The 15,057-nt window shown below is 44.0% G+C and overlaps 1 protein-coding gene across 5 annotated transcripts in view; it reads right to left on the reverse strand.

The window, feature by feature from the left end:
* PDZD2 (PDZ domain containing 2) overlaps nt 1-15,057 on the reverse strand; it is a 139,831-nt gene that overhangs the window by 59,419 nt on the left and 65,355 nt on the right. For all 5 annotated transcript variants that reach the window (XM_074931334.1, XM_074931333.1, XM_074931332.1 and 2 more), the window contains exon 2: nt 9,139-9,541. In XM_074931334.1, the coding sequence (XP_074787435.1) occupies nt 9,139-9,541 (403 nt within the window). The remainder of the gene's footprint in view (nt 1-9,138; nt 9,542-15,057) is intronic.

The following is a 15,057-nucleotide window of genomic DNA, read 5'->3' on the forward strand; positions in this document are numbered from 1 at the left end:
TCCTGGGAGCAAATGTTAACTCTGCCCAGATCCAACCCATGGACTTCGCTTGTAAATCTGTAGCTGCTGCAGACCTGCCTACACAGAGGGACTGTGGATTTCTCTCGATGGAAGGGTTTCATAGACATGAAGGACCAACATTTGACAAAGATAGTCTCAGAGGAGGAGATGAGACTGGGTCAACTCTTGAAGTCCCTTCCAGATCTACATTTTTTTAACTTCTCTCACATAGCAAGCAAAACCAGAAATGGCCAAGTCAGGCTGCAGTTGGGCTAATGGCTGATTTTTGTTCTCTGCAGTTATATCACTCTTCGGCGACTCAACTTACCTCCTAACTTGGCTCTTTCGAGCAGGCAGCCCTTTGGACCAGATTTTTCCACTTGAAGCTGATCAACTTCAAAGTGCCTAAGCTACAAATAATTAAAACATTTTAAAAGACAATATGAATATTCTACTTGGATTAATCGCAAGCGAAAAAAATAGGTCATCTTATGTAACAGACCACAAGTGAGAACAGAGAATACAGCTGGCAACTTCTAGTGGGTCCCTGCAGGCCATCTTTCTCCACCGTGAAGCCATTGTACATCAGGCAGCCTCTCTTCAGAGCAAGCCTACATCTGGAATAAACTAGTGTGCTACAGATCAGAAAGGAAGCACACTGCCAGCACAACGTGGGGAAGCTCGCCTTCTGCCTGCTCCAAGTGCATACCATCAAACGCTTGATTTCATAAGCACATCATTAATAAAACAAAAAGGAACGTTTTTCCTCTGAGTGTTGAGGAAAATAAATAAATAAAAGACATCGGAGCCATTCTTTCCCCTTTTCTTTCACCAGCTAATTGCAGGGGAGTTTAAAGGGGTTTGACTGATTTTGACTGTGCCGTGTTCAAGAAGCTGCAAATCTATATATACAAAGGAAAAATTGCTTTGAAATCTTGTATTAAAGAAAAGCTTGGCAGGAGCAAGGTGTAAACAAATGGAAAACAGAAACACAGTAAGTAGTTAAAAAGCCAGACTGTAAAATGGAAAATGTAAAATAGTTGTCTACAAAAAAGCACTTTCTGTCACAGCAGCAATTCAGCAGAACCTGGTGTAAATATGTAACAATTTTAAAATAAAAACAGAGATAAACCCTGATGAGAATACCAATAACCAAGCAAGGTCTGTATGCACACACTGACTGCCATGGGCCCTAACACAGCCCACAGCATGTCTCCTTCCTCCCGCATTTCAACATGGATTTTTACGGTCTGTCTTCAGGGACCTGTTCCCACTTATAAACTTTACAGGTTTTCCCTGTAGGAGCAGCAGAAGCAAACAGCGAACTCTTCCTCACTGGCCACAAAGCTGCTTTGGAAATGTGACACTTAAAGTTGTAAGTTTCATGCATTAAAAAAAATTACTTCAATAGTCTTCAGAAGAGCTGGCAACCAATGTGCTGCTCTCACACAGCTGAAAACCAGCATAAAAATCTCCCAAACAGGAGTGTACCACATTCAGACCAGCATATAAGCAATTGCCTTCAAGCAACGACCAGTAGAGCATCCTACTCTACAGGGACAGGGAATATACCGAGGTGGCCATACCAGTATACCACTCCCCAGTATCCTTCACTGATGTGGGGTAAATTAAAAGCACTGCTACCAGCTGCCTGCCCCACCTTGGGTCAAATCATGCTTCCTCCCACTATCCCCATTCCCCAGCAGGCAAGTGGGAGAGATGGATCAGTAGCTGGGGAATTAACTTGCATGATCACATACCAGGTGAGTAGCTCAAGCACGTCAATCTCAAGCTACAGTCAAAAGTCATCACTCTTCACATCACAAATATTAGTGTGAGTGACTCAGTACCAGAAAATCATGCCAAAATCTGATTTTTGCAGATTCTTAACAAAGTAATTGTTTCATTAGTGGATAATGAGTATATTTTTCATCTGATCTTGCCCAGGTTATTTTTAAGGCTGATCTGACAGCAGGACTCCTGCTTTCATCTGCTACCTTGGGTTTTGTTTTCATTGTCGTACAAGCAAGCTAAACAACTCCAAGACAAATCAAAAGCAAGAGGAAAAAAAAAATCTAAATTCCTTTATCAGTAAATTATGCCAAGACAAGAGTTCTTTGTCATATCCCTACTGCCTACGAAAGTTTTTTAGCACTGAGCCCCTGAAGACTTTGGCTTCTACCTCCGGCTGATGCAAACCATGCAGTGAGTGTCTCCTACACCACTTGAAAGAGAGGAAAAAAACCCAAACCCCAAGTAGCCCTTAATATGAATTACACAGTGTTGACCATGTGAACTTTCCATGTCCTCAAAATAAGTAGGAGCCAGCAGCACAGACACAACTGTGATTGCATTCAAGTGTCCACGGCTGATCTAACAAGTCGCCTTGTTTGGACAAACGGCCGCCAGACACTTGGCATCCTTTCACTGAAATGTGAGTACTTTCCCCATGGAAAGACAAGCGTCCTAAGGGATAAAGCCTGGGGAACAGTCAAAAGCAAAAACATACCCTCCCCCAAACACAAACACATAATTAAAATACAAAAAACAGGCATCTCAGAGTGGATGAAAATTCTGCGACTTAAAGCAGACCCCCAGGGATCCATCTCCCGAGACAGACTGCTTGTTGACATCATTTCCTTGGCAAGGGCTTTAAACATTTTATCAGCCATTGCAAGCACCTGAACTACATCATCACCCCTTACAAAAATCTGCTGGAGTCATTTGTCATCCTGAGCCATCACCATCTGGATTGCACCTCTCCAGGCTGCTCCTCTCTTGCTGTCAACTGAAGCTTTATTGCCAAGATCAGCCACAGGATTTCTCAGTTATCCCTGACCCTTGGGGGGTTTCAGCCCAGCAATTTCCCACGGGGAGCTCAGGCTTTTAAGGGTTACAAGGTGTCTGCATTCCCTTGAGTATATTGCCCACTCTCATTCTCTTGCTGGACTATTGGGAATGGTGGGCTGAACTTTCTCGGAAAACACCTTTGCTGTCTTGCTGCCTGCAGTAGATTAAAGCCCACCATAGAATAAGCCACCATTCTCCTGTGTCAGCTAGAGGGATCTCTCATGGGGACTGGTATTACATCTGTCAGTGTCAGGAATCCTTTGGGTTTACTCAGTGGTTTCAGCACCCTGCCTCAAAAATTAAGCATACATAGCTTTATAATCCCAACTAACACCTGAAATATCATAGCACCTAAGCAAATAGCACACCCTATTTTTAGGCATGTCCACTTAGTTTCAAACATTCTCACTTAATGATTAGAACATAAAATGGTGTGAACTTACATTTCAGCTAGAGCCAGTCCTTTGCATTCCAGTTGTGGTTTGCTGTATCTTTAATACTGTACACAAAGAGAAAAAAACCCACTTTCTGTGTAGGTGGGAAGTGTTTTCATACTGGTGTTCTCACCTATATTTTGTGATATCTGAGCATAGCTGAGAGCTCCCATAACACCACCTCATGCATATCTGTGTTGCCTTTGGGAGTAGCTGATTTTCAAGAGTGAGGACCCCATTTCAAGAAGACACATTAAAACTTACCCATTATCAGACTATCTCTACAGCCAGCCCTCCACCACACCCTTGGAAAATGCAATCCAAAAACAGAATAAAAGGACAGATTGCTATTCAAGATCAAAATCTACAGCTACCACAGCTGCAGCTATCGCTTAAATCACAGCAAAGAAAGGCAAAACCTTAAGTCAGTTGAAAATATTTGGCAGCGGGTGAGACTTAACCCCAGAAAGTTATGATGATGGTTGTTTTATGGCAAGGTGGAACATAACTGGCAGCAAAAAAAATTAACTGTAATTTCACTACTAGTTACATCAAAGCACTTCCTCAAACCCCAAGCAAAAGCAAGGACAAGTTTCCACTGCTGTACAGCTACAATTAAAAGACAGCCCTTGTCCCTAAGAGAGTTTACAACCCAAAACAGGCAAAAGAGAGGGAAGACTTGCTTATCACACTGCACTTTAAAACTTCAAGACAGTAGATAGCCCCAGGATTCATGTTAATGAAAGTTGGAAGAAAACAAAACAGATAAAAAGACGTTTAGAGCAGAAACAGATTCCAAAGAAGGCCTTTACATGACTAAAGGTGCCTACATTAAAAACTAAAAATAGTTATTTATGTCTAAAACATGCATCATGTAAGAGTCTCATAAAAGCCTAGACGAAACAATAATTACTGCTTAGGTTGCCATTAAAAGTTGATGTAAAGCAATTCCGTAGCTTCAGTGGAGTACCTTGCTCACAGCAAGGTTTTCATTTTGATACAGCAAGTGGATGAGAATTTTTCTCCATCATGCTAAAAAAAAGCATAAAATGCTTAAAGCCAGTATATTATCTCAAGTGTCATGTTTTGATTCCTATAATGTACCATTAGCCTTCCTCTTCTGCTTGGCAAGATAAGGAACATTTTCCATTAACCAAAACACAAGGTAAGGCTGGCATTTTCCAATGCTAATTGGTAAATACTGCTATAGAAAGGCTGTCAGCCCTTCCTAACTACAAAGCAAAATGCAATGCAAAAGCATTCATCCTTTCCCAAGACAAGCCATCTTAATAAGAAAGCAGTAACAGGCCCAAACAAAAAAAGAGAGTTGCTTATAAAACGTAACTGAATGCCGTGCAGTTGCAGCAATACAAAAGCAAGTGCTGCCAGCAAAGACCTGGCTGGTCTTTTACATACACATACATCTGTGTGCACCTGTGTCCACACTCATAAGTCTGGAGAGGGTTGTGGTCTACATAAGCTGGGCTCAGTTTGTTTCTGAGACAGCAAAACTGGCTAGGCATGCTCTCTGGCAGCTGTGACCCGCTGCAGAGTAATTTGGCTCAACAACATCGGCGCAAAGATCTTGAAGCACTACTGTAACTCAGGGATCACCCCAAAACCTCTGCGAGGCAAGGCATTAACATCCTCCTGCCTTCCCTCCTCCCTTTTTATAATAAATGGTAAGCCAACTTCACAAAAACACCAGACACACCTCATGAGGACACTAGACGCTGACTTGTTTCCATCCTGGACAGGGCGTCCCACCACAATCCCAGTGCTACGACCAGCCTGGGAGACCTGGTGCACACCCTGTGCTCCTCCCATGCCATATATTTCTCCCAATGGAGAAACATCCAAATGCAGCACCCAGCCCCTCTCCACCTGCCTCCCTTCACTGTTAAAGCACTTTTACTCTGTCCAGTCTCCTTTACACAGTTTACACTAGCGACTGTAAAATTTGGGTGTGTATCTCAATCCCCTGTTAACCCAGATTCTTATACAGAAACAGGAGGATTCAGGGGGGTTCTGGAGGTGTCCTGTTTTTTCTTGTAATGGCTCGTGTCAGAAGGATTTTTCAGAGTATCCTGCCGGGGCTGGAGGAAGCAAAGGTGGCCAGTCTGCTCTGGTTTACTTCATCTCCAGCCAACCTTCTGGCTTCATTGATGAAAGCCCCTTGTCATGCCAGTGAGATCTGAATCAGTTCACATAATTCTTAAAAACTAACACTCCCACCCTTCACACTCATAACCCTGGGTCCTTGCAACCCTCACAGCCCTACTTGTAATCCCTGACTGTGACAGCTGTACCTGGCCACCTCTGGGCATTCCTTATAGGCTGAACAGCTCAGGAAGCAGTCTACAGCTCTCCCAAACACACCATGACAGAGAAACTGAGAGGAAAACTGAGGGATTCTGTCCTACCAGTAAACACAGTAAAACCACAAGATTGGTATATTGTGAGGAAACCTCAGAGTTTCCTTTTCTTTATCATTTTTCAGCTGACTCCAGCAGCCTCTCCCAGTGCTCCTCTTTCATCTGTGCCTTTATAATTACCAGCCTACAAAACATCAACCTGTCTCAGGCTGCTGAACACAAGTAAACTTTTAAGCTCCCCAGTCTTCCCAGGATGTGACGGATCATTACTCCTGCTCAGAGATTGCCTGGTCTTAAATCACTGCCCATAACTCCCACTGCAGCCGGCCTGGGACCTCTCCAAGGTCAGGTCTAGTTTCCAGACTTTTGAGATCTTTGTGCCAGGCAGACAGAACCTCGCTGCTTTGAATTGCCACATTTTAAAGGGCATTTAGATTCATGCTAAAAATACTGCAGCATAACTTAACCACCTGTAAACATTAAATGCTGCCTGCTAATTGACAGGTACAATATTTACTGAGGGTTACATACCAGCAAACAGCCTGGCAGATTTGTTTATACATAGCGATAGCAATGCCAAGTGCACAGGAGAGACAGACCAAGATCTGGGAGATGAAAGCAAGCCTGAAGAAGCAGACTGACACATGCACACAAACCAGTAACACAGGAATCTCCTGGCAGGTTCGCTTGATAAACAGTATTTGTCTCGTCTCTTGTTTCATGACTTAGCATTGCTGTTATTAGCAGCACATACCAAGAAAACAGGAGAACAACCCCACATTTGTGGGACAGGCGGTAACCCTGAAAGCAAACAACACTGAAGACACATGGATGCCTCAAAAGCACTCCCAGCACAACATCCCAGAGGCATCGGCCATGAGTTGGGCGCTGGTCAGCAGCAGCTGAAGACACACAAACTTGACCCAGCCTCTTCTCCCCTGTTTTTACCACGACAACTTTAAACTAACTTTCTACAGGGAGAAAAAGAGATATTCCTGGACTCCATACGCGAATTTCAGTAATACTCCAATCTGTGTCCTGGGTCAGGGGAGAGGGAAGGAGAGGTGGGGAGGACCAGGGCAGTGCGGGGGACCAGTGAGGTCCTCTTGCAGCTGTGCCGGTCACCAAGTGGCTTCTCAAAGCCTTTCCCCCCACCCGCAGCCAACCTCCAGTCCACTGCAGGCTGGCCCTCGTCCTCTTAAAGCAAATACAGTGCTCTCCAAACACACGGAGCTGACAGCCCTGGATATTCAATTAGTCAACTCACGGAGGAGACAGCGAGCGCGGGGCAGGCAGCAGGGATGGAGCTGCTTTCCCCACGGACAAGCTGCCCTGCCAATGCACCCCGTCCCTGCTAGGGAGGAGATAACTCATCCCACAGCTACAACAGGTTTGGCTCACGCTTTGAAGCCTGGAAGGAAGCTGCAACTTCTGACATGACATCCTGGATGCTGTTTTCAAACGGCTCCTGACACAACTGAATCTCACATGCCTGAGTGCTGGGTCACGCTTTGAAAATGGAGCTGGAAGTGTGATTTGAGGGTCCCAAGTGTCTTTATTCCTTGCCTTTTTTTTTTTTTTTTTAATGTGACTCAAGCAATTTTGAAAGTTTATTTACTGTCACTACTCAATACTTATTAAGAAACTGAATTAAGCCGCTCATTAATCTGATAGCAGCTACCCCACAGATGCTAAAGTGATGGGCTTCCGTAGGGCCCCCTTGTCCTTAAAAAGCAAAGGATGAGCAAGGCATGCTATTTAAGCTCCAGCTATTCACATTTCTCCTCATTCAGATGTCAGAAAAATGTAATTAATACTGACATATAGAGAGGTCATATTTCTAAGCAAAATATTAGGGGGGGGGGGGGGGGCGAGAGAATTAAAAAAAGAAAGAGGCAATTTTACCCAACAACTGTGCCTCCCAACAGGCTCCATGACAAATACACCACAACTGAACAGATTATAGCTCTTGAATTTCCAGTGACTCAACTACACTTTTATGTTTTACAAAGCCACCTTGTATGTGCTTTGCATTAAAGATGTATTTATTGCTCACATTGACACACGTATGTTCTGGATTTAAGATTTACTTCTCAGACCAAAATGACTCAAAACATCAAGGTAACACTAACATGAGATGGCTCTGGATCAAGAGTTTCTTTTTTTCGTTATATATATATATATATATATATATGTATTTTGGCTTTCTACTTCCTCATAACAAACTCTGATCTTCTTCATTTATAACGTGTTTAATGAGACATCTTCACAACAGATTCAAGAAGCTTATATGGACCAGAGCTTTAAAATACTGAAGGATTTATTTATTTATTTTTAAACTTTTAATGCTTTCTTTCACAAAGACTGCAATTATGAAGCTTCCAAGAACAGTACACAAACATCCTCCCCATTCTGTTGCACCATAAAATCCAACATGTCTCAGTGATGGAAAGAGCAGGTTTTCTCAATAACGCTTCTTTAAGACCAGCATTTTTTAAAATTTAGCCCCTCCAATGTACTTTAAGTTAAATTTAAGTTCCCAGCCACCATCACCACCACCCTGCAGTAGTACTGGAGAGCACTAATTCCAAGGACATGTTTAAACCCATGCTTTTCCTTAACAGAATTTAGTGATGAGACGTCCACTCACACTGCTCTGTTAGCAGCTTTGAAGTCTTAAAACCAAAACCAGCTGCTGCAGCAAGCCCCAAGCCCAACAAAGCAGCTTTCATCTGTTTATACTATCAGTGTCTCTGGAAAGATTGGCAGGCAGCTCTTCTGGTGATAGATGTATACTGAAACCTGATCAAGGCTCAGGTTATTTTTCTCCATCCAGCAATGTTGCAATTCTAGCCAGGCAACAAACCCCAAGATCTCCATTAGGATGAAGAGAGAAGCAGTGAAAGCCTCAATCCCACTGTCGTCCCAAACATTAACAGATTGTCCATCTCATCAACTCTGAGCAAAATTCACAATAACTTCTATGTGGTCCCCAAAGAGTGGTCAAACAAATTCTGTAACACAAATAAATGCACTGTGGTCTGGTGCATCAAAAAGGGAAGCTTCAATTCCAATGTTAACAGGAGCTTTAACATGCTGTCAAGCTCAGAGCTAAACATGAAGCCCCAAAGGGCAAAACAACCATCTTCCACTGACATCTCCTGCCCTGGTGTCATAAGGTCATCCATTGTCTCAACAAAAGAAATCACGAGGCCAGCCCTGACAGGTCAGAGACACAAGGACCATCCCTTCCATCACAGATGGAGCACGACAGAGGTTTCTCACAATTATTATTTAACTCTAATCCTCCTGCCCCACTGTTTTGGCCCCCGTCCCATGGCTTGGTGCCCCAACAGCCTGGGTTGTCATCTGGAGGTTCACCTGAGGACAGAGCACTGAAACCAAGGAAACCACCTGAGAAATTCCCTTAATTAGCTTGCACACCTGCTGCTTTCTTCTCTAGAAAAACCCAAACATACCTGGGCAGACTGGTCACCAATGTCTGGCACACCACCATCTGACAGTTGGCACTGGTACTGTCCCCCGCTGCCCTGGAGCTGCTCTTCCCCGTTGCTTTCTGGTTCGGAGGTCTCTGGCTGAGCAACCTCCACCTCCATCGGGGTGCAGTGCCCGTTCCCGTGCTCTGAGCCTGGCTTTTCTTTGCTGTCCTTGCTGCCCGGCGTTCTGGTGATGACCCCAAACTTCCTGGTCCTTTTCCCATTTTGAGCAGCTCTGTCACCAGGTTCGGGGCTGGGCTTGGCTTTGGGGTCGCAGCTGTTGCTGTTGTTGCCGTTGGAGGGAGGAAGAGGGGCTTTGCGCTTGATGCGGCGCAACATGATCAGGTAGACGAAGCCGCCATTCCAGCACTGCTCGGCCAGGTAACTGCAAGGAAAGGGATGCGTGAGGATTACCAGCTACTTGCCCTGTGGTGCCCACATCCTGCCCCAGCATCCCAACAGGCTGTGCCGCATGATGTTCATGCACCTTCTCAGACAGCAGATTACCCAGTGTGTGGATACATCAGGACAGCTCGAGGCACTGGCAAGTGCTCTCTTCCTTCAGTATTACAGGGAAAAAATACCAGGAATAATATTGGGAATGATAACAGCCCTACCAGTGATCCAGGCTGGTCCTACCACAGTGTAATACGACAACTGGTAAATGCCACCAAACGGGTTCCCACCACCCTGTAGCTGAGCTGTAGCACAGCAACATAGAAAGGTGGAGCAAGCAAAGCAGAGAGCGGGACATTAAAATAAATACGGATTTTAAAAAATTAAAAATCAGGCAGGCTTCATTTGTGCAGCAGCTCATAGAGCATTTGCATCTGAAATGAAACTCCTTAGTGAAACTAATCTTCTGCTTCTGTGTAAGTACATGCTTTGAAGGCCTCAGGGAAAAAAAAAAAAAGAAAAAAAATCAGCCACCAGGGTAAGCAAGCATAGCGCCAAAGGCCACAGTACAGCAAAGCGTGGCATCCCAGCTCCCACAAAGAGACGTGGAAATAAGGTGGGTTTCCTTTACAGCAAATGTATTCCAATAATAGCAAGAGCCAAGTCATTTCAGATGCACCAGGAGCAGTCACCAAGTTCTTGTATCACAGCAAAGCACCTCCTTCCCTCCTAAAGTCTCTGCACATGCCTTGAAGGAATTGACATTTCTGCTTCAAGCAAATACTCGGTGACCTTACAGAAACTGCACCCATAGATGCAAAAGGGGAATCTAACTTCATGCCTCTTTTGGGAAAGGATATACCTCAACCCAAATTCTTGAAATATCTGGGTTCTGAGCCAAGGGTGTAACCAACTGAGAGTACAAACAAGCTGGAATTTGTACTTAACAGGTTTGTATGTGACCTTTCATGCTAATTTAGGCCCAAAAATATATTGCCTTTCTCACTAGTGAAAGCAGCAGGAATTTCCCAGTGCATCAAATAAGCCTCTGCTGCATCTGCAATAAACTCTTCACTAACAAGGAACAGTTGCTGAACCTACTGCTATCAGAGGAGATGAGAAACCAGGTGTGGAGTTGAGCCATAAAAGATCCTAAGAGAAACAACACAGTATTTGTGGTTGAGAGAGGAGGAGCAACCTAGGAGTCTTCCACCCATTTTTTTCCTCCCTGGTTCTTGTAAGCTAATTTTCCCCTTTCTTTTCTTAAAAGTTGTTCAGCCTTAAACATAACCCTTCAAACTTATTCCTGCACAGAGGTGACTTAATGACAAAACAGGAAAAGTGGCTATGATAACCCCTGAAGCAAACTTCTGTACAGAGAGGAAAGCACTCTCAATTACTCAAAGTAATGTGGACCAGCCTGGCAGCGGCTGGAAATAACACGATGGGTGTGTGTTTCTTTTCGGGGACATGAGCTGACAGTTTCAGTCCATTTCTTCCCAAAGCTTGATGTCCTCTATGGACAACGTTGGCATTCGAATCACTTATAATTGATTAGAAAGACTGATGCCCAAATGAAGACAGCAACTATATAACCTTAAAAGAAGCCCTGGAGCAACAGAGATTAAGGACAAGTATGCTGGCTGTGCCAATTTCGCCAGTGAATATAAACCTGACTCCAACATCCTCAACAGTCCACTCAGCAGTTTTCACCAGGTAGGTACATGAAAAATATTTAAATAAAGCCCTAAAAGCATCTTTTTTCAAAACGGCCGAAAACAGACAGCCAACAAGCCTGGCTGGCTGAAAAGTCTCTGCAGCTAAGGTCACCTGTCTGGGTGGCCATGAAATGACACTTGGCTCAGGGAGGCACCCAGGGCTGGCAGGACCTGAAGGGTTAGCCTAAAAAAAATTCCAGAACTAAGATGGAAGTATTTTTGATTATCAAGTTAAAAGAAAAATTCTTTTAATCAACAGAAAAGGGGCAGTTTTGTTCCAGAAACAATATGGGCTGCCTGTTTTTCACATTTATCTTTCAACTCAAATTTCAAGGCAGCCAGTAAAGTTGATTAAAATTCATGACTTCTGCTTCCAGCAATACCACTGCACTCTGATCCATCATACATAAGCCTGATAGCAATGCTTCTCCTGGCATATGGAAGCAGAAAAGCAGCTCCTCTTCCCATAGTCCTGTGGCTTACAAGGGTGCTGCCCACCCTGTTTTTATGCAGAGTCGGTTCTGCTTGACGTGTTTTTGTGCAGGTGCACGTATGCGGAATTTTTTTAAAACACCGATCTCTATCTCTGAACTAATCACTGATTTATTTTTGAGTGCCAGTAACCAAGTGCATGCATTAATCAACTACTTGATTTAGAAACTAAGGAGAATGAGAGGGAACTTAGCATATGTCCAAATAAAGTAATTTTATACAGGCAAAAATAATTTACTATTTCACCTCCACTTGTAGCACATTTATTCTGCTCATAAAGTGTAAAAGGGAAGAAAGAAGGGAGGTTTTATTTCTATCCACTGTTCACAGACAACCATCCCTACAGTCTGGAGCAGGGTTACAGTGAGTTGTAATAGATGCAGCTGCACTGAAGTTAGCGGAGCCGTGCTGATTTACTCCATATGTCGAGATGGCCTACATGTTCCAGGCATGCAGCCTGTAGTAACTCATATGTTTATGTCTTCTTGAGTACTCCTCAGCAGTTCTATGCACACAGTAAGTTTCCAGGAAAAAAAATAAATTAAAAATTCTTGTCCAGGTCAGTAAGCAATCACCTTTGCATGGCAGCAAGTGACTGCATACACCAGATGATGCCAGGTATTTCTGGACAGCTGCTACCAGTGATGCAATAAGTGTCATCATTAACTCAGAGTTTGTTTCAAACCAAAGACCAGGTATCCTGTGCTGGAAAACCAGCACTGGTATAACACCAAACTCCTACGACAAGACAGCAAACTAATATATCAAGAATTTGTGGTCATTTGATCTACTGCACTCCCAAGACAGGGCTGTTAACCAAGGACCATGAGCCACCATTAAGTTCTGCTAAGTACATGCTGCCTAATTAGCTGGCTTCCTTTTCCTTTGTCATTTCTTCCAGTTTAAGTAAGAAGTCAAAAAAACCCACAGACGCATGGCAAGCTTTCAACACTGGACAAGACAGGAAAGGTTGTATTACACGAGTGAGAGCCTTCAGATTTTTAATTACTATCAGTCCAGGAGCATCCCAAGCCAGAGGGGAGTAATGGGATGGATTCCGTAAAATGTAATTATACAGCCTCTAGACTGCAGAAAATGGCAAAAGCTAGACAGGACCCAAAATCCCACTTCTCAGGGGTTTTAATGTGCACAATGCAGACAAGCCTTTTTTTAGATTTAGTCCCTGTAGCACACTCAGAGATTTTAGCAATCAATACACCAACCACACCTCAGGCAGGGCAGGATCAGAGCTGGTGACCATAACCCAGCTCTCGGCACAGATGTTGGGAAGCAGCTGCAACCTCCAAGTTGTTGCTTAGTTTGAACATGGTCTTCAGCCTGAATGGAGAAGATGCATGGAGCAAAAATATCCCTAATGCAGCTTTGACTGGTTCAAAGTCATTGAAAACTGAGACTCTCGAACTTACTATTCCCCATTTTGGCTTGCAGGGGATAAAGTAGGTGAAAGCCCTGGATCTCATACACTAGCTAAGAAGCCTTGGGCAGCTACTTCTTGGGCAGCCAACGAATGATGACACATAACAAATTCTATTATCACTGATTTTAAGAATGCAAGAGATTTTATCAGCTGATCATACATCTATTAGTATTGGTTACCGTAACAAAATTTTCCCAGCAAAACATCCATCTACACTTTCTGTATCTGTCAGTCTTTGCAAGGCAGTGTCAAGTCTCCTTGGCACAGCTGGGAGTCACCTCAGACACTGTAGCATCATTTCCCCCAAGCAGGGTCTAAAACCTTACTGCAACATCAGCTTGGAAACATTTCCCACTGGTGTGCTCAGAAGAAGGACCACCCGGCTGCTCCTGCTGCTTTGATCTTACGCTGGCACCAGCCCTGGTAAAACCCCAGCCTCTATAAAACACCACTCTTAAGCAGTCAGGCAGACTTTTTCTCTGTAGGAGAGAAACCATGAAGATGTTAATAATCTTTAAAACCAGGGGAAAATTATTTTACACTTGAAACAGAGCTGGAAAGTTACCTCTTGCAAAGCTCGACCACACGTTGGAAAATGCAACTGGTGGCTGGTATCAAGGGGCATTTAATGCTCTTTTTGTATCAGAACTATGAAGAGATGGAAATGTCCACTTCCTTCAGAGACTGTTTTGAGTCAGCTGAACTGATTCCTGTCATCATAAGAACTGATAAACTTGCTGAGTTTACTCCAAGTTCCTTGGCACGCGCGTTAAGTGTCAGGCTCAGAAATGGTGTCTTAGAGTAAGCCAGTCATTTTCTCATTTTTACATGTATATATGTATTGTGCATGTGCATGTATAAATATAAAAGTTTACAGACTTGACAAGAGCATGCTGCAACAAGCTCTCTGTCATATCCCATCTCACTTGAACAAATGCAGACGGCCACACTGAGCTACAGAAAAACTGAAGCAGATCCAGCAGCCATAAGAAAGCATCTGGATCCACTTTAGGATCAGAAATATTGAAGAAGTATGTTTATTTTACACTAATAATACTACTTAGCATTTCTCCAGAACCTTTCATCCTGATAGATCAGAAAGTGCTTTGGAAATGATACACAGAGCATCGCTGACATCTTGCCAGTCAGTCCATCGTGCAGCTCACCAGGGCACGAAGGAGAAACCTCAGCCAAGAAAACAGTTTTCAGAGGCCCTGTCTAGCCCCTCCCAGGGCCTGTAATGGCCTTAGCAGGACAGACAAACCACCAATTTTTATGCTCTTCTCTGAAAGACTCTGGCATGGTAAAAAGTCTTGAAACTCAATTGTCTTTGGGTGGGAAAGATGAGGGGCAGTGCAGATCTTGAAACTCAATCGTCTTTGGGTGGGAAAGATGAGGGGCAGTGCAGATCCTCGCAGAGATGAAACCTCCACCCCCAAGGGGGATTTAAAAGCTAAGCTTAACAAACCATCTCTCTATGACATCAGCAAATGAGCTAACTTGCTTTTCAGGTAAGGCAGGGCAAATTAATAACTAACAGATAGTGACTAATGGAAGGGCACATGGCTCCTCATGAAACACTCACCTCGCTGCCCTCACCGTGCAAGCAGATCCAGCCCACTGAGGACAGACTCTGGTAATCACTGGCAGGTACTTTTCACAGATTGCCATGTCTTTGGGAAGGAGATGAGTCTGCCTTAATGTGTGCAGGCAAAGGAAAACACTGAGCTACAAAGTCTCAGGCAAACCTTGCTGCAGCTGAGTTGGCAAGAGGTGTCACATCCCTGGGGCTGCAGGGACATCCCATGGCCAGCCCTCTCCTCCACCTCCCCAGAGAACTAAGTTCTCCAACCACAA

The sequence above is a fragment of the Athene noctua genome, chromosome Z, assembly GCF_965140245.1.
Source record: "Athene noctua chromosome Z, bAthNoc1.hap1.1, whole genome shotgun sequence".
Classification (NCBI taxonomy): Eukaryota; Metazoa; Chordata; class Aves; order Strigiformes; family Strigidae; genus Athene; species Athene noctua.